Source organism: Haliotis cracherodii, unplaced genomic scaffold (assembly GCF_022045235.1).
Source record: "Haliotis cracherodii isolate W230 unplaced genomic scaffold, xgHalCrac1.p SCAF_13, whole genome shotgun sequence".
Classification (NCBI taxonomy): Eukaryota; Metazoa; Mollusca; class Gastropoda; order Lepetellida; family Haliotidae; genus Haliotis; species Haliotis cracherodii.
The window spans coordinates 12,719,729-12,746,787 of record NW_027266268.1 but is presented as its reverse complement, the minus strand read 5'-3'; the positions used below and the strand labels follow the sequence as shown (position 1 = coordinate 12,746,787).

The window sequence follows — 27,059 nt, the reverse complement described above, 5'->3', positions numbered from 1 at the left end:
TGAGTTGGGTTAAAACACCACTTTTAACATTATTCCAGTTATATCATGGCATGTCAGCTTGGAATGTGAGAGGAAAGCCTGAAGTGATGCAGGTCTCAGACGTTTACCACTTCGTTGAAACCCACGAGCACAGGTATGGTGCTGACAAACCTAGAAACATAATCGGAGCGAACCGGGATTCGAACCCACAATCATAGGTTTCTGGCGTGCCCAAGGGACCGAACTCTGCACAGCGAATCATGGCGCCTTACACGACTGGGTCATCCGTGCCCCCTCCTCCCAAAAACATGTACAACGGTCAGTTTCAAACATGCATTTATTGGGCCATTATTAAACCATACATTAAATTCATTTGTAAGCACCCAAATATACCTCTAAAAGCATAGTTGTTGCATTATGAACCAAACTGCCTCAAATTCAGTGCTCGTAAAAATATAAAAAATGTTTAGCAAATTATTGTTACAGAGTCAATTATTTTTTTGTAAGCATAATCCATTCTAATACCACACATGAGTGCAGGTCTTGTTACACATGACTGCAGCTCTCGTTAAACATGTCTGCATTCTTTATTCACTAATGTGCAATCGATTGTTAAATAATACAGTGCTATTTCTATCTTTATTAGCAGTAAGTGGGATTGATGGAGACATATGGGTTATAATGAAACATTTCGAAAATCAGTACAGTATCCAGTACTGAATTTTCTTTGAGGGGATACATTGGACACATCAGTGCTCACTGTTTTGTAGATTTTGGTAAAATAGATTTAGGAAGATTTGGATTTGTAATTTGTCTGATTAACATATTCTTAATACAGTGAAACCCTGTTAGTTCTGACCAGTCTGATCTGGAAACCCTGTTAGTTCTGACCAGTCATTGATCTGGAAACCCTGTTAGTTTTGACCAGATTGATCTGGAAACTCTGTTAGTTCTGACCAGATTGATCAGGAAACCCTGTTAGTTCTGACCTCATTGATTTGGAAACCCTGTTAGTTCTGACCAGTCTGATCTGGAAACCCTGTTAGTTCTGACCATATTGATCAGGAAATTCTGTTAGTTCTGACCATATTGATCAGGAAACCCTGTTAGTTCTGACCAGATTGATCAGCAAACTCTGGTTGTTCTGACCATATTGATCAGGAAACCCTGTTAGTTCTGACCAGATTGATCAGGAAATTCTGTTAGTTTTGATCAGGAAACCCTGTAGTTCTGACCATATTGATCAGGAAATTCTGTTAGTTTTGATCAGGTTGATCAGGAAACCCTGTTAGTTCTGACCAGATTGATCAGGAAATTCTGTTAGTTTTGATCAGGAAACCCTGTTAGTTCTGACCAGATTGATCAGGAAATTCTGTTAGTTTTGATCAGGAAACCCTGTTAGTTCTGACCAGATTGATCAGGAAACCCTGTTAGTTCTGACCATATTGATCAGGAAATTCTGTTAGTTTTGATCAGGTTGATCAGGAAACCCTGTTAGTTCTGACCAGATTGATCAGGAAACCCTGTTAGTTCTGACTAGATTGATCGGGAAAACCTTTGGTCTAAAGCACACTCAAAGTGCTATATAATATATTATCCTGGTCAATGGATCTGTGTGCCCTCTATTATCATTCTCAGCTCCCTGGGGAGTATACAACCCAAGCTGCCTGTGTGGAGATAGAAGGTTAAAAATGACATAACCATCTCATCCTACCAAGTACCCAATTACGGCAGGACCGAAGCCCTTGAAACTGTCTGGAGTCACCCATCCAACTACTCTCCGCTACCAATGTTGCTTAACCTCACCTGATTTGTGACCTATGCGCTGTACACAGGACCACATGTGACAAAAATCAACAATCAGCCTAACTACTTCACAAATTCGAGACCATTTCAGAAATGGGTCTGTGTAAAGAACAGATGTATGAACAGAATCACATAAGTTGACAGTGCCTGTGCACACTTTCATTTTTAAGTTTGGATAAAAATATAACATATATAAAACCTAATACCCCATGAATAACATTTAAAAAAATGAACTAAAATCTTATTAATTTATTGTGGAAAGTTGTATATGAGGTTGTACTGTACTGTATATTTCTAAAATCATCTAAACCCAGTTCACTCCACACACCACTTGTCAAATACTTGATGTCAAATCTGTTGCTCATGAGTAGCGAATGTGTCCTCAGGCTGTGTATCTCATCTGTGTTAACATAACATATGTGTCTAGAGGCTGCCAACCCCCTTTGGTACACAAGATTCGGCTTCTATTTAGAGAGTATTCAGTACTTAGCTATGTGAATAATCTCATATTTGGTATGCAAATTCAACATTTGAAAAACAATATTGGTGTTCATAAAAATTCCTTTTTATGTTTTATTTTTCTATATTTTTTCAGTAACTTAACTTCAAATTGCACGCTGTTATAACCGAGGAACGCGTTCTATAGGTTTCTCGTCTGTGATTGACATTCAGCCTTTGGAGAGGGATATGTGACATGTGCTTTTGAGGATTGTGTTGAGCAGTATTCGGGATTCAGAGGTGAAGGGATTGGCACCCTCTTTCTAGTGCAGTTGAATACAATTGTGATGGTATTTATATAGTCATTGTTTGAGTGATAGCATATCTGTGTTGTTATATTGCTGCTTTGTATGACAGAGATGGTTGGTGGCAGATTTAATTTATAAACTGGCAAAAGAAAGTATATACTTGAATTTTGGATTTGACCAAAAAGTAGATGCCGAATCACTACAACCTTAGGGTCCAAAACAACTATGGTACCTGTTTCAAATACATTACGCCCAAATAACCTTTTCATTTTTAGCCACCATCAAACGTGGGTATATATTTTCTTTTGCCTTGCATTTTAGGTACATATTGTTATTAGGAGAGCCACTCAACTTGCTAGTCTGTGATATATATGTCATGTTTGTTGACAGAGAATACTTCTACAACAATAAACTGATACTGGACATTGGATTTGTTTCATATTGTAAGAGAAATGGAAGTGGATATCTTGAGTTCTGGTCTGGCACAGACGAACCATGTTTGATAATGCAAGTGATTACCTTGAGTTTTCGGTCTGGTACAGACAAACTGTTTGATCGATGCAAGTGAATAACTTGAGTTTTGGTCTGGTACAGACAAACTGTTTGATCGATGCAAGAGACAACTTGAGTTTTGGTCTGGTACAGACAAACTGTTTGATCGGTGCAAGTGAATAACTTGAGTTTTGGTCTGGTACAGACAAACTGTTTGATCGATGCAAGAGATAACTTGAGTTTTGGTCTGGTAGAGACAAAGTGTTTGATCGATGCAAGAGACAACTTGAGTTTTGGTCTGGTACAGACAAACTGTTTGATCGATGCAAGTGGATAACTTGAGTTTTGGTCTGGTACAGACAAACTGTTTGATCGATGCAAGTGAATAACTTGAGTTTTGGTCTGGTACAGACAAACTGTTTGATCGATGCAAGTGAATACGTTGAAATTTAGTCTGGTACAGACAAACTGTTTGATCAGTGCAAGTAAATACCTTGGTCAGGTACAGCTGAGGTGAAATGGGGATTTACATCACATGCCAAGAATTTTGCAATTATATATGGACGTACATGCACGTGTGTGTTGTGTGTGATGGTTTTATAGTGCCAGCACCCGGAAATGCCATGCGTCAGCTTAACATAGATACCCTTCACAGACACTTGTATTCTGGTCTGTAAAACAATCGAGTCTGGACCAGACAACCCAGTGATTGATATCACGAGCATCGATCCACACAATAGGGATCGATGACATGCATCAAACAAGTCAGCGAGTCTGACCACCCCATCCCGTTAGTCGCCACTTATGACAAGCGTAGTCGCCATTTACGGCCAGCCTGGATTGCTTAAGACCTATTCTACCCCGGATATTCAGGCTTGTACAGACAAAACGTGGTTAATAGATGGAAGTCAAGAACATTAGTTTTGTCTGGAACAAACAATTGTTTTATGACTGCATGTGAATACGTTGAGGTTTGGTGCAGTTAGCTGTCCCTCAGTCATGCCAGGATTCTTGGTTTCGAATTCCAGTTGTGTTCTGGTTTTGAAGCTTTGTCAGACCTTTAAATTCTGGCAGGCCTTAGAGAGGTACCTCTGCCCAGCAAACTATGGTGACTTGGATTACTTGGCCACCCATGTACAAGTCGTACATTGTCGATACGAATTTGAGTAAATAACTAAACTGACGTTCTGGTGAAGAAAATTCAAAGTGTTGTAAAATACGGCATAACCCGATTCACTCGTCGTGTTTCTCTCCTAAGACGATGACGGAGGGGGCAATTTAGGTTCACGCCTGACAATGGTTCCGTCAGATCAGTATACGTGTATATGGGATACAAGCGGGATTCGAATCCAGTGCCCCGTTCCACAAAGCGATCTTAACGCTACGACTGTCGTAAGTCAGGGAGTTACGATCGACTTAGCGCTAAGGTCACTTTGTGGAACGGGGCCCTGCACCAATGGATCCTGCGTTGCTGATTAACTCCTTACCTTAAATTAACCCCTAGGCCAGCCGTTGACCCAACCCCATCACTTGCGCTCCCCCGACTCCATTGATGAAGACGATGGTGGAGTTTTAATTATGAGGAATGTCGGATAAATAATACACTCAGCATATTTGAATACTCTTGTGAGACAAACGACACACTCAACACCTATACACTTTAACTCTTCATGTGATAGTTTAATGCAGAAATATCATTTACAAGTTTCTCGAAACCTGTATCCTATTTCGTTCACAATCAATTTCCTGTCGATGAAACGACGTTCATTATTGCTTGATAAACAGTAGCATTCGCAGCTGGAGGCCCGCACATCGATTTCAATTTATGTATATGATCACTGTCGTATAGATTGAGCTCTATGTAAGTTCATTCTCAAAAGGTTGTAATTTGAATGCGACATATGGTGTCGACTGCTATATTAGTCGAAGAAATACCACCGGCAAGTGTAATGCACAACAGCCACGTATAAGCAGGTGCGTGTCGCGTCTGTCTCACAGCGTGCCGGTACACTTCCACGTGCGGGAACACGAATAAGCCCTCAGTTTAAAAGGTATGTGTTATACAAATATTGAATATTCACATGTATGTAATAATATAACATTATTTAACTATATTTTACCGTTCTGAGTTATTAACGTGTAACTTTTATTTTTTTCCATTTAATTAAAAACTGTTAAGAAATATTCAGTTATTTAGGGTCCACATCAGAAAAGAAATTGTTTAATCTAAGACAAGTGTAAAAAGCATTAATATAATATCTCTTATCAAATGCGGTTGTGGGGAATTATCAGCACAAAAGTGCCAAAGTTTGGTAGCATTGGTTTAAACGTGAAATTTCAGTTTGGTAATAATACTATTTTCTATCTCTTAGCAGTTTTTTAGTACTATATTTATTCCTCGGGGATTTTTTAACACACCATATGTATATTACACATACAAAATTATCCATTGCGTAATACAATAATACCGGAGTTTTGTCTCTGTAGTATAATGTAACAATTAATAGAAGTATTATATATTCTCGGAACAACTAAATGTCCTTTAATTGCTTATAAATGCATAGTAAACACACACACCGTAAAACCTCATTTACTCAAAGCAAAGATCATTGAAACTATATCGAGTTATCGTAAGACGTTGTTTATTTCGTAAGAATGTAGGCCACCGGACCAATTTCACAGCTTAGAATTGGCCCAACTGTTCACGGTAAAATGTACAAGACAAATTTATGAAATACGGAACATAGTTTGGTTCTATCTTAAGAATATTGACATGAGAAACGTATATAGCTACGCAGCCCAGAAAGCATGTCGTGCTACTAACAGAATAAAGAACCACTTCAAGTGGTATTTAGAAGTTGGTATGATGAACACGGGAGATAATTCTATGTTGCATATGTAAGAGTCATTGTATAACCATTGAACTACCTCCCTTGTTTAAGAATATAGAAGAAAAGCATGACGTGTATGCGTTTACGGATAAGCGGATAAACATGAGACGTCCTCAATAATCCAGAGTATGATATCTCCATTGTCTTAGGATAAAGAGGGAGTATAAAATGCAAAGTGAGTGAGTGAGTTGGGTTTAACGCCGCTTTTAACAGTTTTACAGTTATATCACGGCTTGTCAGCTTAATGTGGGAGGAAAGCCCGAAGTGATGCAGGTCTCAGACATTTACCACTTCGTTGAAACCCACGAGCACGGGTATGGTGCTGACAAACCTAGAAACATAATCGGGGCGAACCGGGATTCGAACCCACAATCATAGGTTTCTGGCGTGCCCAAGGGACGCAACTCTGCACAGCGAATCGCGGCGCCTTAGACGACTGGGCCACCTGTGCCCCCTAATGCAAAGTGACTGTAACAGTTATAAATACCCGTTCATGATGGGGAAAAGATGCCCAAACAGGATTAAATTTGAAAGTTTAGCGCGATCCCACGGCCTTTGATTTTTTTTAGAAAATCAAGTATGTTGTCAATTCTTAATTTCTGAGACATATGACGAGCAGTTAATAGATGCTTTGACAATACAGATTTTAAACCAACTGTTTCAAGCAGTAGTCTATAATAGAAATGACACATTTGACAACATAATGTCAAATTGAACCTGTGCATATAGTCAGTACAGATAAGCTGTGTATCTGCGTAAAATTTACAAAATAAATCACCAGTACCCGCTGACTTTTGAGTTGCTTGTACACAAAACAGGAAAGTAGTTATAGGATAGTACAATAGGATGACGTTAACACTGTGCGTATATACACCTTTTACCTTTTGAGCTTGCCTACTTGTACCTCCATACTGATCTTTATTTATCGATCTAATGCATGTATCACACACATGTATTCTACTATAAAGCAACACGTACAACTATAGGGCTACTTCTCGCTTATCAGAAGTAAATATATATTCCGCGATATATCGCTACCAAACATTCATCGAAAATAATTGCCACAAACAGTGCCAAATAATAAATATTTGTGTTCATTTTTGGGGGTTTTGGTTTGGTTTGTTGTTTTACACCGCTCTCAGAAATATTCCAGCTATATGACGGAGGTCTGTAAATAATCGAGTCTGGACCAGACAATCCTGTGATTAATATCATGAGCATCGACATGCTTCAACCAAGTAAGCGAGCCTGACCACCCGATCCCGTTAGTCGCCTCTTACGACAAGCATAGTCGCCTTTTACGGCAAGAATGGGTTGCTGAAGACCTATACTACCCCGGATCTTCACGGGTAATTTGTGTAAGAAATTATATCAATAGCAACTGTAGATTTGTTAAGAAAAATGTAATTCTAAATAATTAGTCTATAAAACCCCAATATATTGGACCTATTGAATATCCAAAGAAAATGAATTTGAAATAGCAAATGAAAAATAATGATTACATGTGAGGAAATACTCAATGTCTCAAGCATACGTCTGCAGAACTGAATCGCCAACTCATAACAGTTAGTATGATGAAACCAGAACGCAGCATTACTCCATGTCCTTGAGTTATTGCACCATGTTGACATGCTATTTCCCCAGGCTGTCATCAGTTGGCGCCAAGTAGTACGTGTCATTCAGATACTATGCGCTGTACAATTGTCGCTAGCCAATTAAACAACGTCTACAGCACTACGCTAACCAGTCAATTAAGGCCACGCCGCCAAATGTCACCGTATATGTATTGCGGTTATATTCCTGAAACTACACCTGTAATATTAGCTCACTACTATCGAGTAAACTTCCCAGCTGATGCCGCACGATCGAATAATTCGAAGCTTGGATATGTTTAACCTTTTCTGTAACAATACTATATTTCATTCATAACTCAGGTGAGCTATTTAAAAATCGGTATTTCATTGGTTAATCAAATCAACAGGTTTGATAAGAAGGATCGTACCTGAAACGGAACGAATAATTGTTACTGAAATGATCTGTCACAATCTCATGAAACTCATATCTCAGTTATCGCTACCGGTATTGAGAAATAAGATCCGATTTTAATGAGATTGTTTGTCGCCCATTACGAATTGGTTTGAAAGGGTTCTGTAAAAGTTAAAGTATCGTATGAGAAACTTGACACCAAACATTCATATTTGTTTATGCTTAAGTATAAATTATTGATAATGGCGAAGGGGCATTTTGAGAATGACCCCAAAATGACAATCGTAACGCTATGTACATCTAGCAGTAAATGGGGTGGTGTTTGGGCGGGAGACGTAATTGTGGTAGAGGGTGCTGACGTGGAGTAGAGAGGGTGTGGGAGTGATAGTAGACGTAGTAATCCTAGAAATACTGGTATTACTAAAACAGGACGAAGTAGGAGCTGAAGCAGCAATGTAGCTGTAGTAAAAGTAGTTGTTGCAAAAGAAAGGGTAGTAGTATGTATGTTGCTTAGTAACGTAGTAAACACAGTCGTGGTCAGTAGTAGTTTGGATATAGTAGTTGTAGTAGTAGTAGAAGTAATAGTAGTAGTAGTAGTAGTAGTAGTAGTAGTAGTAGTAGTAGTAGTAGTAGTAGTAGTAACTTTAGTAGTAGCAATAATATGCATAGCTGATAATAGCAGCAGTAATATTAGTGGTAAATTAGTATTAGTAATATTACTAGTTGTAGCAATAGACATAGCATAGCATAGCATAGCATAGCATAGCATAGCATAGCATAGCATAGCGGTAGTAATATATACATAAGTAACAGTAATGCTAGTATTAATAGTGTCCAATAATATCAGTAAGTGAGTGAGTTTGGTTTAACGCCGCTCTTAACAGCATTCGGCGATGTCGATGCAGGTCTTAGACATTTACACATTTGTTGCAATCACACGAGCATGTATGGTGCTGACAAACAAACAAAAATAATGTCCCATCACTTATTAGGACCCACGTTTATTGGATTCTGGCTTGCCTAAGGGACGCAACTCTGAACAGCGTCAGTAACAGCAGAAGCAGTAGTAGTAGTATCAGTAGTAGTAGTAGTAGCTGCTGCAGTATTAGTTGAAGTAGTTGCAATATTTATGTGTCATAGTATTTTCTACGCTGATCAGTTTCATTTGTTTTGAAATGTACTCATGTCAGTCACAAACTTTGATTCTTTTTTACAGAAAAGCAAATACTGCCTTCCCACAGGGTGAAACACGGTGCCACGTGCATTAAAAACAGAGCGATTCGCCGTCACATACAACGGATTTATACCCTGTGTCAAGCCCAACTAACGGGGGATATACTGTTGGAGTACTGCAGAGTGATACGCCGTCACGTACATCAAACACTGGTACACAGTGAAAGTCACGGCACTGATCAAATTGTACCAACAGATGACTATATACAGAAACATGAGGACGATACCAACATGCGTGATCCTGTTGCTAGTGGTAACATGCAGGCACGTGCAAGCTGAGGACACAGAGCCCAAAGTTGAGGATTTCGGAACTGTGATCGGAATAGATCTGGGAACAACCTACTCATGGTTAGTATATACGTAGTCTGTTACATTTGTCATTCCTATCGTGATTAACGGTGCTGGGGTAGCCTAGTGGTTAAAACGTTCGCTCTTCCCGCCGAAGGCCCGGGTTCGTTTCTCCATATGGGTACAATGTTTGAAGCCCATTTCTAGTGTCACCCGCCATGATATTGGTAGATTATTACTAAAAGCGGCGTAAAACCCACCCCAAACACTCACCTTTCGTAATAAAAGAGGGTACGGATGGCCCAGCTGACTAGGGTGCAGCAATTCGCTGTTCAGCGAGTTGCGTCCCTTCGGCTTTGCTGAAACCGATCATCGTGTAACGCCACGTCGAAGACAATTAAACACTTCATTTATATATCACGGCGTGTTTGCTTGATTAAGACAAAAAGTAGTAGTAGTTGAGGCAGTATATGTAGTGGTGGTACTTGTGACAGTAGTAGTGGTAGTAGTAGTAGTAGTATGGTAGTTGTATTATGGTAGTTGTAGTAGTAGTAGTAGTAGTAGTAATAGCAGTAGTAGTCGTAGTAATTGTAATAGTAGAAGTATAAGTCGTAGCAGCAGCAGTAGTAGTATGGTTTTAGTATTATGGTAGTAGTAGTAGTAGTAGTAGTAGTAATAGTGGTAGTAGTAGTAGTAGTATTATGGTAGTAGTAATAGTAGTAATAGTAGTAGTAGTAGTAGTAGTAATCGTAGAAGTAGAAGTCGTAGTAATAGTATTAGTAGTAGTAGTGGTAAAAGTAAAAGTAGAAGTCGTAGCAGCAGTAGTAGTAGTACTACAAGTATTAAATGAGGAAATACTAGTAGAAGTAGTGGTAGTAGTAGTAGCAGCAGCAGCAGTAGTAGTAGTACTAGTAGTAGTAGTAGTGGTAGTAGTAGTAGTAGTAGGAGTAGTAGTAGTAGTAGTAGTAGTAGTAGTAGTAGCAGTAGTAGCAGCAGTAGTGGTAGTAGTAATAGTAGTAGTAGAAATTGCAGTAGTTGAAGAAGTAGTAGTAATGGCAGTAGTAGTAGCAATAGTAGAAGTATCTGTCGCCGTAGAAGTAGAAGTAGTTGTACTGGCAGTAGAAGTAGCAGTATGTTTCGGTGATACTAAGTTTGCAGTTTGTATTTCAGTAACATTGATGTGTCGTGTTTCAGTGTGGGCGTGTACCGGAAGGGACATGTAGAGATCATCCCCAATGAACAGGGGAACAGGATCACCCCCTCCTATGTAGCGTTCACTCCGGAAGGGGAGAGACTGATCGGAGACGCCGCTAAGAACCAACTGACCACCAACCCAGAGAACACCATCTTTGACGTTAAGCGTCTGATTGGCCGTCCGTGGAATGACAAGTCCGTGCAGCATGACATACAATATTATCCTTTTAAGGTAATTATTTCTTCACACGAATGGAATAAAATAGAGCATCGTTTTGGTTTGGGTATTTCATAACGCCTCAATTGATGAAAGTCGTTTCTAAGTCAACCTCCCTCGTTGTGAGACAATTTAGCAGGTCGTTATGAGCGTGTTTATCAGGTCCTTATGTGTGCATTATATCAGAGCGTTGTGGGACAATATGGCAGGGCGTTATTGGGCAGTGTATCAGAGCGTTGAGACATAATTTATCAGGGCGTCATGAGCCTGTTCATCAGAGCGTCGTGTGACAGTTTATCAGACGCTTATAGTCAGTTGATCAGGCCGTTATGGGACAGTATATCCCGGCGTTATGGGCCTGTTATCAGAGAGTTGGGGTCCTGTTTATCAGAGAGTTGGGGGCCTGTTTATCAGACGCTTATAGTCAGTTGATCAGGCCGTTATGGGACAGTATATCCCGGCGTTAAGGGCCTGTTTATCAGAGAGTTGGGGGCCTGTTTATCAGACGCTTATAGTCAGTTGATCAGGCCTTTATGGGACAGTATATCCCGGCGTTATAGGCCTATTTGTCAGAGAGTTGGGGGCCTGTTAAACAGGGCATTAGCGCAGTATTTTCAGGGTTGGTATTACGGATTGTATTGGGGTGTTATCAGGTGTTTATCGGGATGTTACAAGGCAGTGTGTATGGTTGACATAGCAAAGTTTATCCTCCGGGTGTAATTAGTTTGTTATTAGGCAGTTTATCTAAGTGTTTATGAAGGTAGTGTGCAGTTTATCTGTTGGTTTGACAGGTTTTTGTCCAGGTGAAACAGTTATTTATTTATGCGTTTATTCATCAGGTAATAAACAAGAACAACAGGCCATACGTCAAGGTGAAAGTTGGGTCAGGGGACAAGGTGTTCTCTCCCGAGGAGATCTCGGCGATGGTGTTGTCGAAGATGAAGGAGATAGCAGAGACGTACCTTGGAAAGAATGTCACCCATGCTGTCGTCACCGTCCCCGCCTACTTCAACGACGCTCAGAGGAGAGCAACCAAAGACGCCGGCACCATCGCTGGGCTGAACATTCTACGTCTGATCAACGAACCGTACGTGAAACGCTTTTACATCAATGTTGAACAAAGTTGTCTCAATAGATTCTCGACGGAACACGGATGATGATGATGATGATGATGATGATGATCATGATGATGATGATGAGTAACAAAACACTGTATGTTTTAGAACTGCTGCCTCTATTGCGTACGGCCTTGACAAGTCAGAAGGTGAAAAGAACATTCTGGTGTTTGACTTGGGAGGGGGAACGTTTGACGTGTCAATCCTCACCATCGACCACGGCGTATTTGAGGTGTTGGCCACCAATGGAGACACACATCTTGGTAAATTTCTTGGATACAAAATGTCTCATTCTGCATATCGACAAATCCCTGCCATGTTGAACATGTCAAAGATGATATGACATTTTGATTATTTATCTATTTCTCATTCGTACTGCACTTACATGAACGACTTTTGCATGATATATTTCCTCTGGTTATTATTACAAATACAAATGTGGGTGCACAACATTGTCCCTTTATATGGCTACACCAATCACTGAATGTCACACAATGTCATAGCACACCCTCCATACATTCTCCAGGCGGTGAGGACTTTGACCAGAGAGTGATGGAGTTTTTCATCAAGTTATACAAAAAGAAGACCAAACGAAATCTACATGAGGACAGCAGGGCCATCCAGAAACTGCGTCGTGAGGTGGAGAAGGCGAAGAGAGCCCTGTCCTCCCAGCATCAGACCCGGGTGGAGATCGAGTCTCTCATGGGCGGCCATGACTTCTCTGAAGTCCTCACAAGAGCCAAGCTTGAGGAACTTAACTTAGTACGTATACATATGTTACGAATAGAATAACAGAACGGTGCTTGATACTTAGTGCTTGGTACATCGGTGGTAGGTCATATATAGGGATTATCACACTGGTGGTAGGTTATACATAGGGATTATTACACTGGTGCCAGGTTATATTTATAGATTATTACACTGGTGGTATGTCATAAATAGGGATTATTACACTGGTGCTAGGTCATAAATAGGGATTATTACACTGCTAGGTCATATATATATAGAGAGATTATTACACTGGTGCAAGGTCACACATAGGGATATTAACACGATGTGTCCTTCTATTGCAAATTGCCCGAGTCATGTTCCACAAAGAGATCCCTAAATATGCGTGTGACGAGTAGCACAAAAATTACAGAAACGTTTTGGTGATCATAAATTATCATTTCAAATTAATTGTTTCAGCAACAAGTCTTTCCCAGGGTTATTTAATGCAGTTACATATGACAACAATTACGTATTTTAATAATCAATGGAAATAAATCTTAGACCACCATGTTTGCTGACAGGTAGATGCACGTTAATGTGTTTATAACTTTGCCAGGATCTGTTTAAATCGACCCTGAAACCCGTAAAGTCTGCCCTGGAGGATGGGAACATGAAGACGACAGACATCCAGGACATTGTTCTGGTCGGCGGCTCCACCAGGATTCCTAAGATTCAACAGCTGGTGAAGGAGTTCTTTGGTGGGAGGGTACGTGTCAATAATACGTCATAGGAATGGTCATCAAATAGACTCTTTAATCGTCATTTACCCCAAGCATGGAGAGCATGAGCACTTCTGGGACCTATACGACGTTTGTCACAGACAGGTTATGTTTCTGTCACTGATAGGTATTCGCACATTTCTCTGAAAAAAAGGAAGAAAGCGAATTTAAAAACTGAGGCCAAAGTATTTCTTTCCGTGGTACATTAGATATTACTCAAAATAAACAAACAAACAATCAAGGAGTAAATGCTGCAATAGTTAAATGTTCCACACAAACACCCTTTGACCATCTTGATAATCTTGTATTCCAGGAACCATCAAAAGGCATCAACCCAGACGAGGCCATAGCTTACGGAGCTGCTGTTCAGGGAGGAGTGCTTGGTTCCGACGAAGACAACAAAACTCCAGATTTGCTTATTCTCGACGTTAATTCCATGAGTCTCGGCATCGAGACCATAGGAGGCGTCATGTCCAAGATCATCAGTCGGAACACAGCCATCCCTACCAAGAAGACACAGCAGTTCACAACAACCGAGGACGATCAGGACGTGATGGAGGTCCTTGTGTATGAAGGCGAGAGGGCCATGACGAAGGACAACCACATCCTAGGGAAGTTTGATCTGAAAGGAATCCCGCCGGCGGAGAGAGGGGAACCGCAGATTGATGTTACCTTTGAGATAGACGTGAATGGTATACTGACGGTCACTGCTGAAGACATAGGAACTGGAAACAAGAACAATATTGTCATTCAGAACGATGAAAACAGACTCTCGCCAGCAGAAATGGAGAAAATGATCCAAGATGCTGAAGAGTTTGCAGAGGAGGACAGGAAAGTGAAGGAGAAGACTGATGCTAGAAATGAGCTGGACACGTACGTGTACTCTTTACGAAACCAAATAAACGACAAAAATAAACTGGGAGCTAAACTAAGCGCCGGAGACAAATCGACGATCGAGAAGGTTGTTGCCGATTCAATTAAATGGCTGGACAGTCACGAGGATGCTTCAGTTGAAGAGTATCAGAAACAGAAGACTGAACTGGAAGAAGTGGTCAAGCCAATCATGAATAAACTGTACACTGCTTCCGGGGATGGAAAGAAAGAAGACGATTCTTCTCATCTGCATGAAGACTTATAACAGAGTGTTTAGAGTTATCTCCCTTCTACCATGCGTTATTCGGGTCCACTCGTGTCATTCCCGGTTACGGAAAGACACGAGTTTTCGCGAATGCTGTCAGGTGGTGGAGGTGCGAGTAGTTTCTCTTATCTAAATGATGCGGTGTGATATGTTTTCCTTTTCTTTACTCATATGTCACGGATATACAAGTGTGTCAGGTATTTTCATTGTAAACTGAATCACAAACTTACCTGAGTCATTGCTAAAAAGGTCCTGGATATTCCTGGATATCTGATAGCATAAGCACAGAGGATTAGATAACCGAAGCACGACAAATTACAAACATATATTCATATTTACTATGATAAGTTTCCAACCATTTTATTCCATTCTGAAGCATGCGTAGCGAAAAGATGTAGATACACACGTTAGAGTATGCCTGGAATGAATGCGATCTGAATGTTTTCAACTTTCTTAATGTCAATGTTTTGTCGTCAATAAAAAGTGTCGCTGTTTACATGGCTGTTGTTCCTTATGGTCATGGCGTGAGTGAATATATTTTAGTTGTTTAAAGGGGCAGTCAACATTGTACACCTGAACAGCGGCTTATTGTAAATAATCGACCCAAGGCCGACCAGTGGTTGGTAGCACAAAATCAGTGAAGTTACAGAGCATGACCAGTCATTCACTTAGTGGATTCTTCCGACAAACATATGAATGATTTGTTTGCTTGTTTATCTGATGTTTAACACAGCAATATTCCAGCTATATGACGGCGGTCTGTACATAATCGATTCTAGACCAGCCAATCCAGTGATTAATATCATGAGCATCGATCCACGCAACTGGGATACGATGACATTCATCAACCAAGTCAGCGAGCCTGACCACCGGATCCCGTTAGTCGCCTTTTACGACAAGCATAATCGCCTCTTACGGCCATCATGGGTTGCTGAAGACCTCTTCACGGGTAAATATACATAATGCACAGGGGACTGTGTCCGGACCAGGGGCGGTGGGTTAGTCTAGTGGTTAAAGCGTACGCCCGTCACGCCGAAGACCCGGGTAAGATTCCACATATGGCTACAATGAAGCCCATTTCTGGTGTCCCCCGCAGTGATATTGCTGGAATATTGCTAAACGCGGCGTAAAACCATACTCAATACTCAATGTCCGCCCCCCCCCCCCCCCCCCCCCCCTCCCTCCCCTTTGAAAACCAAATGTAGTTTGTTGTAGGCAGAAGCATTATCTCAAAGAAGATTTCGATATTTTGGACCCCTCTCCCTCTTTAAAAAAAATACCCCCACCCCCTCTTTGAAAACCAAATGTAGTTTGTTGTAGTCAGTAACATTATCTCAGAGTAGATTTCGATATTTTGGACCCCACTCTTTAAAAAATGTTAAATAATTCTTCTGATCTTATCTGTTGTGTCAACCAGTATTGGAAAGTATATATATAATATCTTAATGGTGTGCATCATACGTTTCCCAATGTAAATTGGTCAACAAATGTAGTTGTGAACTTGGAATTCTTTTAGTCCTACTTCATCCATGAGTCGTGTTGCCCTAGAGTGATGCTATATCCAGTAAGGGGCACATGTTAAGTTCCGTAGGCGTGCCATAACGATAGTGGGTTCGAATTCCAGATTCACCCTTATTATGAAAAAGGGTTTGTCAGCACCGTGTCCGTGTTCGTTCTTTCACGTCTAAGACCTATTTGGGCTTTCCTCCCATATCAAGCTGACACGCAGCGATAGAATTGAGCTACTGTTTGAAGCGGCAACAAACATAAGGAACTCGTTGTACACGGTTTTCAAGCGGCACAACGGCGTATTTCTCTCAATGCAATATGAGAAATACGACTGTCGCTACTTGAGTCAAAAACGCCTCTCGAGAACTGCTGACCTGACGATATAAGCCAGGCCGACAATTTCGTCAACTGCTACATGTTGTTTACAAACAGTGAACTAACAGGAGGTTACGTGTACCTCCCTTTCAGGAAGCACATGACCATCGCTAGCCAATCAGAGAGCGTCTTTCCTGCGCGCTGGCCAGTCGATGTATGCCACGCCACTAGAGGCGTGTTGTATGGATCCAAACTCGTCGTACTGATGCTATGTACAACTGTCTACATGTGAATCTCTATTCATAGCCGAGAATGCAGTTGTAAGAATCAAGACGTTATGTTTATATCTTAACTGTGGAGAAAACAGCACGGATGAGACGAATACCTCGAGGCATGGAATAATGACGACCTTCTATTGTATTTCATTTGCATCTCAGGTATGTGTACTAAATTTAACTCTGTATTTCATTGGACATGCCGTTTGCAGGCAAATTTGGGATCGTACGCGAAACGAAATATATTGTTGGCCTGAGGGTAATATGTGAAGATCGTATAAATGTTTCGCATAACTTGTTGTGTCGGATCCGGGTGATTATGGGATTCGACCCCCCACCCCCCCTTTTAAAATCATTAACTGCCCCCAATGACATGAACCATTGAGACTACATAAATATAAAGTCGAATTAGATTGAAGAATTTTCTGCCGTTTTCGTCTGATTGAGAGTAAAGATAAAATGAAAAAATGAGATGATTGGTTGATAGCCTGTCATTGATTCTCTTTGACGAGAGACATTCCTCGTAATATAAATAACAGGTTTGTCTGGTCCAGACTCAATTTAATTTACAGATGGACACAACCAATTACAACCAAAGACCTTTTATGGTAAAATTAGACATCACTGTCCTATATGTCGACAGTCATCAGCATTGATTTGTTTTGCAGAATACCGAAAGCCATCATACATTGTATACATGAATACACATTATGTGTGGTGCCGTTGTTAGGGGCAACATGCTTTTATGTGGAAGCAGATGCCAACTCTAAAATACCGCCCACCAATGGCAACAGCGAGGAGCCCCGCACTGTAATAGCAGTACATTTGGGAACAGACTACTCCTAGTGGGTCTATTGGTACATATCCATATGATTTAAACTGCGAAATTACCTAGTGAGACCCCGTTTATCCAGATTGTACTATTTATTCCGAGTATGAATGTCCGGGTTAACGAATCACGAATATGGAATCATGTCTGTTCGTACGCATGTTGGTGTTCCAAACAGTACTAGTAGTTGTCAGAAAGGCGGGTTTCTTTGTGTGAGGGGTAAGAATATAGTTCCCCAGCAACCTACGCTTGTCGTTAAGATCTCAGTCACACATTCAGGATTTTTAATGCCGTCCTTGATAGGACCATTCCCGATTTATACTTGTCAAAAGTCTGATCACGATTCTGTGATTTGTGGCGGGAAATTCACAAACAATCAGATAGTGTTCAGGAAGCGTCCCGATTCAGCCGTTTCCAGCGTCACGATTCTCCCGTTCTCAATCCGAATCTGATCCGCGTGGTAAAAAACGACCGAATCTGTCCCGACAGCGTCCCGATTCTCCCGAATGCGATCCGACAGAGATCAGACAGTGACCGGACAGTGAACCGACAAAGACGGTTCGCATTCGGCCAGATCTGGACGCAATCTGGACTCAGTCGACAAGAAACGGCAATGAAGAATTCATGCCCGTTTATCACGACAGCGTCCCGATCCACAGGACAGCGTCCAGACAACACAGGGCATTGTTTCGATTTTGATCCGATACAGCAGAATCTGTCATGACATAAACACGATTGTAATCCGACTAGACAAAACCGGCTGTCGGGGGTGCTTTGCCTACCTCTCTTGGCCTTTCCTGATCCGTAGGACTCTGTTACGAACATATACGACTACATTCAGACAATGGTAGGACATTCCAGATCATTGAGGATAGGACTTTTTCACTCTTCGTGTCGTAGCGCTGTCTTCTCTAAAACGGGAGCCATAATCGACACTGTGTGAACCTGGCCTAAGGCGACTCAATGGATAATGTGAGCAGGTTAAGTCACTCTGTTGATTGCATGTCATTGTATCAAAATTGCGTAGATTGATGTTCATTATATCAATCACTGGATTGTCTGGTCCAAACTCGATCATTTACAAACCGCCAGTCCCGTGAAGATTTCGGGTTAGAATTGGTCTTCAGCAACCCATTCTTGTCGTAAGAGGCGACTAACGGGATCGGGTGGTCAGGCTCGCCGACTTGTTTGATACATGTCATCGTGTCCCAATTGCGTACACCGATGCTCATAATGTCAATCACTGGATTATCTGGTCCAGACTCGATTATTTACAGACCGCCGTCATATAGCTGAAATATTGCTGAGTGCGGCGTCAATACAAATAAACAAACAAACAAGCAAACAAACAACAAACCGCCATCTTATTGCTGGAATATTGCTGAGTGTGGCGTTGAAACATCTTGAAGGAATTGAAAGCAAGGCCAGGGCTTTACTGTGTATATTTTAAGAGCGCTTTAGAGATCATTCATTGTATGTGAAATTTGAACTTCTTTATTTTGGGTCCCGTATTTGTCCAAATGTTCCTTTGGGGTTGTTAAATAACGCTTATCTGTAGTTCCAACCAAGACGGTGTACTTGATACGTTAACTATATGTATATGGATAATTATTGTTATGGCCGTCAGTTGTCTATGTCCCACCTTATAGAAAGTTTCCTCAAATTCAAAGATCTTGACAGCACGTGTGTTCACCCAAACACGGATATATTCTATAGTAAAAGTATGGAGTCCGCGATCTTAGATTCACTTAACTGCTGCGGCCATGTCGTGCACGCCTTTCATTTAACTAGGTTCCTGTCTATTAAACGACCAGATAGGCTGCGATTGAACAAAACTAAAGATATCAGTCATTCGTCCCCGGTTCATGAAGTGTTTTTGTGAAGTAAAATTGATCTCTTCAAGAGAGTTTTGTTATAATTTGTATCGCTCAAAACAGATTTTCGAGGTGAAGACATGACATCCTGTTTATGTAAATATGGACGCTACGCATGCGTATCTATAATCGGAAACGATATGGTCGCGATACAATGTGGCTGGAACAACAAACACACACACAAACCGATTCAGGCAGTAATATTATTTTAGGGCAGCTTTCGTGAGTCGCTCAGTCGTGTGTAAGATTCCAAAGATCTGGAATATAAAGTTGTGTTTCCTTTTGAAATCATGTTACATATCTGCTTGTTAGACGAAAAAAAATAAATTTTTCTGTTGTCTTATGTTTCAGTGTAGGAGTGTTCCGGAATGACCAGGTTGAGATCATCATCGATGAACAGGGGAACAGGATCACCCCCTCCTATGTGGCATTCACTCCGGATGGGGAGACCCTGATCGGACACGCAGCCAGGAACCAACTGACCACCAGTCCCGAGAACACCGTCTTTGACGTCAAGCGTCTGATTGGCAGCACCTGGGATGACCCTTCCGTGCAGCGGGACATACAACGATCTCCTTTCAAGGCGGGTTGAATTTGTAACTATGTTTATTTATTCATCTGGTACCTCTATAAAGATTTGAATCAAATTTTCCATAATAGAAAGTTGCAAAAATAACTATCTTCAGATTTTACCCTTTAAAAATATATTATTGACATACTAGATGTCCTGAAGAAATGTGTTGTACAGCTCCTTTCACATGAAAACAATGGTAGGCCTTGAAGACCTGCACCACTTCAGTATCCTACATCCAGCTGACGTAATGTACAAAACCTACTCACTCACTTATGTGTCCGATGTCAAATGCGAGTAAAGGCACGTCATGAGCACAATCCAAGCTGTATCACAGCTGTATGCAATGCATGCACGAGAGTCACACACGCAGCAAGAACACAAGCAGCATATGTTGTCCTTTAGTTCACATAACACTGATTCCACACATTGGGTCCAGTGTGTTTATTTCAGTTAATAAACAAGGGCATCAGGTTAAAGTTGGGTCAGAGAAAAAGGTGTGTATCAATGTGTTTATTTGTCAGGAAATAAACAAGGCCATCAGGATAAGGTTGCGTCAGAGGACAAGATGTGTATCAATGTGTTTATTTGTCAGGAAATAAACAAGGCCATCAGGATAAGGTTGGGTAAGAGAACAAGATGTGTATCAATGTGTTTATTTGTCAGTTAATAATAATAGGCCATAAGGTGAAGGTTGGGTCAGAGAACAAGGTGTGTATCAATGCATTTATTTGTCAGTTAATAAACAAAGCCATCAAGTTAAGGTTGCGTCAGAGGACAAGGTGTGTATCAATGTGTTATTTATCAGATAATATACCTAGCCATCAGGTATAGGTAGGGTCTAAGGACCACGTGTTTCTCTACATGTTTATCCACAAATTAATATAAACAAGGCCGTCAGGTTGAGATTGGGTCTGAGGGCTACATGTTTATCAACATGTTTATCCACCAGGTAATAAACAAGGACAACAAGCCGCACATCCAAGTAAGAGTTGGGTCAGAGGACAAGGTGTTCGCTCCTGAGGAGATCTCGGCGATGGTGTTGTCGAAGATGAAGGAGATAGCAGAGACGTACCTGACCCAGAACGTCACCCATGCTGTTGTCACCGTCCCCGTCTACTTCAATGACGGCCAGAGGAGAGCAACCAAAGACGCCGGTACCATCGCTGGGCTGAACATTCTACGTCTAATCAATGAACCGTTAGTATCTTGATATCGCCTATTCCCTACAACGCTAATGTACATCTATTTCTCTGTTGTTACACGTGCTTTTATATGGAAATGCACACATTTACTTGATCTATCTCTTGATATGACACCCTATGTCTCCCTTTGAAAAGTTATCTGTTCCTGAATCTTGATGGTTGTTGTGATCTTGACCGCAACTCTGTATTACAAAAGGCAGAATGTTTGTTCCAAAACCATCCAATTTGATAACAATAAAAAGAACAATAATTATGATGATAACATCGTTTTCTCGACCGAAAGCATGCTCATGGTACGCTAGACTATTACCTCACTCAGCGGAGTTTTCAGATTGCATCCTCAGCTCCATGGGAAGTATACAACCCAAGCTGCAGTAGGAAGCCAGAACGTTTTGCAATCACATTTCGTCGTATTGTTCTATTATTGGCGAGTTTAATGACTAAACAAATCATATTAATACAGTGATGTGTGTTTTTTAGGGATTGTATTTTAACTACTAGGCAAAAGAAAGACTTAGTATACACCCATGTTTAATGGTGGCTAAAAATAAAACATATAAGAACTTGTTATTTGATTTTGATGTATTTGATACGGGTTAGAAACCTTAAGTTTCGGTGTTTCGGCGACTATTTTCAGTTTGTAATATTTTGGTCAAATCCAATTTTCAAGTGTATACTTATTTTTACTCGGCAGTAAATATTTGATGTTTGGTATTTTATTTACAATGCAGCTGTTTTATGTATTTTGAATAGGGACTTCTGCGTGTTTACAGAGGAGCATTACACCATACCTAAAATTAATCTAGCGACCAGATTATTTCACTGAAACGCGTCCGGTTTAATGGTAGATATAAAATCCAAAACCAACATGAACAACAATATTAATCATATGATGATGAAATGACGATGATGATGATGATAATGATGACGATCTGACAGAAATGTGTATATTTAAGATCTGCTGCCTCCATAGCGTACAGCCTTAACAAGTCAGAGGGCAAAAAGAACGTCGTGGTGTTTGACTTGGGAGGGGGGACGTTTGACTGTCGTTACTCACCATCGACCACGGCGTGATTGAGTTGGTGGCCACCAATGGAGACACACATCTAGGTAGGCTCATGGATAATGTAGATACCGAAGTTGTTTACCTTGATCTCACATTATTGTTGTCTACCGCGTGTCTACTGATACCATGGATATATGACGTGACTCCGCTGAGTTGCGTCCCTTAGGCGTGCCAGTAACCTGTGATCGTAGGATTCTTATATTCATCCTGATGATATTTCTAGGTTTGCCACCACCATTACCATGCTCGCTGGTGTCACCAATGTGGAAAACGTCTAAGACCTGCATCACTTCGGACATTCTCACACATCAATCTGACACACCACAACATACATTCCATGGAGGCGTCAAACTATAACTTATTAATTCGTTGTAAATGTATTCTTCAAAAACAGCAACTGTTGTCTGAATTATTCCATCAATAAATAACACCATTTTTTAATATAAACCATAGTGTCGCTTATTGTGTATGTGATTACATGCATGTCTTCCATATATTACCTTCCAGGTGGTCAAGACATCAACCAGAGGCTGATAGAGTTTTTCATCAAGCAATACAAGGAGAGGACGAGTCAGGACCTACAGGAGGATAGTGGGGCAATCCAGAAACTGCGCCGTGAGGTGGAGAAGGCGAAGAGAGCCCTGTCCTCCCAGCATCAGACCCGGGTGGAGATCGAGTTACTCATGGGCGGCCATGCATTTTCTGAAGTCCTCACTAGAGCCAAGCTTGAGGACGTTAAATAATTTGCTGATATAATAACAGAATGATGCTTGGTAAAAGGGATTATTACACTGGGTGCTTGGTTATATATGGGGATTATTACACTGGTGCTAGGTCATATATAGGGATTATTACACTGGTGCTAGGTCATATATAGAGATTATTACATTGCCGGTAGGTCATATATAGGGAATATTACACTGGTGCTAGGTCATATATAGAGATTATTACATTGCCGCTAGGTCATATATAGGGAATATTACACTGGTGCCAGGTCACATATACGGATAAGTTTCTGTACTTTTCATTACTCCAGGCCCTTTTTGAATCAACTTTGAAGTCCAAGCAAACCATCCTGGATAATGATGAATTCAAGAGGACGGACATCCGTGAGATTGTTTTGGTCGGAGCACCAAGTGAGATTCCCAGGATTCGGCAACTGGTTCTTTGGTGGGAAGGCAAGTATTTCATAATATCGAGGCTATAATAACCAGTCATATATCAGCTACGTTAAAAAACGTAAAGAGATACCTTTCAAAGTCTCTGGGAAACTACTATGGCAGGTAATGTCTTGTTTTTCAAAGGTCTGAAGAATATGTTTTCCAAGAATTGGCAGTGGCAATTTATTTTTTCGATAAAATCCCTGGCTCCCTCCGGATCCAGAATATCAAATGGCCGGTCTCAAAGTCGACTGATAAATATGCTCATGAAACAAGGTGTTCCAGGAAGACAGATTAAAAAAATAATCCTTCTTATTCCCTCATTTTATTGGTCGAAAGAGGTCGTATTGTCTTTTGCAGTTCTTGGCAGATGGGAAATATGTTCGTTTGTCTGTTTGTTGTTTAACGCCACACTCAGCAATATTGCAGCTATATGACGGCGGTCTATAAATAATCAGGTCAGGACCAGACAATCCAGTGATTGACATCATGAGCATCGATCCACGCAATTGGGATACGATGACATGCATCAACCAAGTCAGCGAGCCTGACCACCGGATCCCGTTAGTAGCCTCTTACGACAAGCATAGTCGCCTTTTACAGCAAGCATGGGTTGCTGAAGACCGGATCTTTTACCCCGGATCTTCACGGGTCTACATGGGAAATAATCATTCATGTGTATTGCCCGTGTGACCCCTTTGACGAGGCTAATGCTGTAAATCTTGAATTCCAGGCACCAAACGAAGACATTCACCCAGAAGAGGTTGTAGCCTATGGGGCGGCCCTCGAGGGAGCAGTGATTGCTGCCTATGACGACACCATTGATGAATGTTTTGACCTTTTAGAAATCAGTAAGTTGAGTCTCGGCATCGAGACCATTGGAGGCGTCATGACCAAGATCATCAGTCGGAACACAGCCATCCCTACCAAGAGGACTCAGCAGTTCACAACAACCGAGGACAATCAGGACGTGATGGAGATCCTGGTCTGTGAAGGCGAGAGGGCCATGACGAAGGACAACCATATCCTAGGGAAGTTTGATATCACAGGAATTCCCCCGGAACTGAGAGGGGATCCTCAGATTAATGTTACCTTTGAGATAGACGTGAATGGTATACTGACGGTCACTGCTGAGGACATAGGAACTGGAAACAAGAATGGCATTGTCATTCAGGACCGCCACGGAGATAAAATGTCACCTGGAATTATTGAGAACATGATCCAAGATATGAAGAGTTTGCTGAAGAGGATAAAGAGATGAGGATGAGGACTGAAGCAGAACTCAGAGCCGGGAAGAAATGGAGGAGCAGAAAGGCTGTGACAAGAAAACATGTCATTCAAGATAACGTCAAGGACATCTCACACGATGAGCTCTAGTGGAGGAGAAGGAGAACATTAAAATTTACATTTCAGCTTGAAACTACAGATACGTGGATTGTGTGAGGCTGACCACTCCTTAACGAGGATTGATAATGTATTGCTGAGATATATTCCATCACCCCGTACAGATGGATCGAGTCCGTTCATGTATTGAATTCTTGGGTTAGTGTCAACTTCATTGCTGTAATTGTGCCGTTGTCATGTGTATATATTGTATGTGCCTCCCCATTAAAAAATAACAGACTTTCTCAATCCTGCCTTTCGGTCGAATTTACAAACAAATGTGTATTTAGAAGATTATTTTTTAAAACATCCCTAGATATTTATAAGATGTGTAGAGATGTAGGTATGCAGGTAATGTGTATATGAACACGTGTGAGATGAAGAAAATATAAGCTATGTACATCAACTCGTGTGTGATGTTGGGAATATAAGCTATGCACATGAACATGTGTGTGATGTAGAGAATATAAGCTATGAACATGAACATATGTGTGATGTAGAGAATGTAAGTTATGTACATGAACACATGTGTGATGTTGAGAATATAAGCTATGTACATGAACACGTGTGAGATGTAGGGAACATAAGTTATGTACATCAACTCGTGTGTAATGTAGGGAATAAAAGCTATGTACATCAACAAGTGTGTGATGTAGAGAATATAAGTTATGTACATGATTACGTGTGAGATGTAGGGAATATAAGTTATGTACATGAACACGTGTGTGATGTAGGGAGTATAAGCTATGTACATGAACACGTGTGTGATGTAGGGAATAAAAGCTATGTACATGAACACGTGTGTGATGTAGGGAGTATAAGCTATGTACATGAACACGTGTGTGATGTAGAGAATATAAGCTATGTACATGAACACATGTGTGTTGTAGAGAATAAAAGTTATGTACATGAAGACGTGTGTAATGTAGGGAATAAAAGCTATGTACATGAACATGTGTGTGATGTAGAGAATATAAGTTATGTACATGAACACGTGTGTGATGTAGGGAATAAAAGCTATGTACATGAACACGTGTGAGATGTAGGGAATATAAGCTATGTACATGAACACGAGTGTGATGTAGGGAATATATGCTATGTACATGAACATATGTGTGATGTTGAGAATATAAGCTATGTACATGAACACGTGTCAGATGTAGAGAATATAAGCTATGTACATGGACATGTGTGTGATGTAGAGAATATAAGCTATGTACATGAACATATGTGTGATGTAGAGAATATAAGTTATGTACATGAACACATGTGTGATGTTGAGAATAAAAGCTATGTACATGAACACGTGTGAGATGTAGGGAATATAAGCTATGTACATGAACATGTGTGTGATGTAGGGAATATATGCTATGTACATGAACATATGTGTGATGTTGAGAATATAAGCTATGTACATGAACATATGTGTGATGTAGAGAATATAAGCTATGTATACGTACATGAACATGTGTCAGATGTAGGGAATATAAGTTATGTACATGAACACATGTGTGATGTTGAGAATAAAAGCTATGTACATGAACACGTGTGAGATGTAGGGAATATAAGCTATGTACATGAACATGTGTGTGATGTAGGGAATATATGCTATGTACATGAACATATGTGTGATGTTGAGAATATAAGCTATGTACATGAACATATGTGTGATGTAGAGAATATAAGCTATGTATACGTACATGAACATGTGTCAGATGTAGGGAATATAAGCTATGTACATGAACATGTGTGTGATGTAGGTAATATAAGCTATGTACATGAACATATGTGTGATGTAGGGAATATATGCTATGTACATGAAAGAAAAAGACTTGTATTGTCAAACATCAAAGCTGATATGCCTTTTGACGTAGTTCGTGATGCTATTGTAGCATACGCCAAGAAACAAGATGTCCATGTGAGCATGGTCAGACTTTTGAAACACTGGACCGGTATGTACCCAACATATACACTGCGGATCAACATTGACACTGGATCAGCACATAAAGTTCTTGAAAATGAACATTTTTGGCCAAAGAATGTAAAATGCCGCGAATGGGTGTCCTACCCGCGGCGGGATGCTGGAAATAAGTAACCATAAACATGTTTAGGTTGCTCCTAATACTGTTCATGCTGAACATCGGCACTTGGAATACCAGAGGTGCACTGTACAGTCGCCAGTACCTTGAAAACATAGCTAACAAATGTGATGTGTTAACTGTTTCTGAACACTGGTTGACCAAAAGAACTGAGACATTTTTCGACTCGCTGAGTTCGTCATATGACGCCGTGGTAAA

General features: G+C 40.7%; 1 protein-coding gene and 1 pseudogene across 1 annotated transcript; both read left to right on the top strand.

Annotated features, from left to right (window-relative positions):
- The first annotated feature begins 4,986 nt into the window (after nucleotides 1-4,986).
- LOC139459634 (endoplasmic reticulum chaperone BiP-like) lies at nucleotides 4,987-15,052 on the top strand. The gene is made up of 8 exons (XM_071241223.1): nucleotides 4,987-5,074; nucleotides 9,117-9,481; nucleotides 10,616-10,847; nucleotides 11,672-11,919; nucleotides 12,056-12,210; nucleotides 12,474-12,709; nucleotides 13,275-13,424; nucleotides 13,751-15,052. The coding sequence occupies exons 2-8, from the start codon at nucleotides 9,330-9,332 to the stop codon at nucleotides 14,573-14,575; spliced, it is 1,998 nt and encodes a 665-aa protein (XP_071097324.1). The 5' UTR covers nucleotides 4,987-5,074; nucleotides 9,117-9,329; the 3' UTR covers nucleotides 14,576-15,052.
- A 42-nt stretch (nucleotides 15,053-15,094) lies between these two features.
- On the top strand, nucleotides 15,095-24,756 carry LOC139459477 (endoplasmic reticulum chaperone BiP-like; annotated as a pseudogene).
- Nucleotides 24,757-27,059: the final 2,303 nt, after the last annotated feature.

Bases quoted from the DNA above. Each gene is read 5' to 3' on its own strand.
- LOC139459634 (XM_071241223.1), top strand. From the start codon at position 9,330: ATGACTATATACAGAAACATGAGGACGATACCAACATGCGTGATCCTG. The intron at 11,920-12,055 runs GTACGTGAAACG...TGTATGTTTTAG, and splicing joins CTACGTCTGATCAACGAACC to AACTGCTGCCTCTATTGCGT. The intron at 13,425-13,750 runs GTACGTGTCAAT...CTTGTATTCCAG, and splicing joins AGGAGTTCTTTGGTGGGAGG to GAACCATCAAAAGGCATCAA.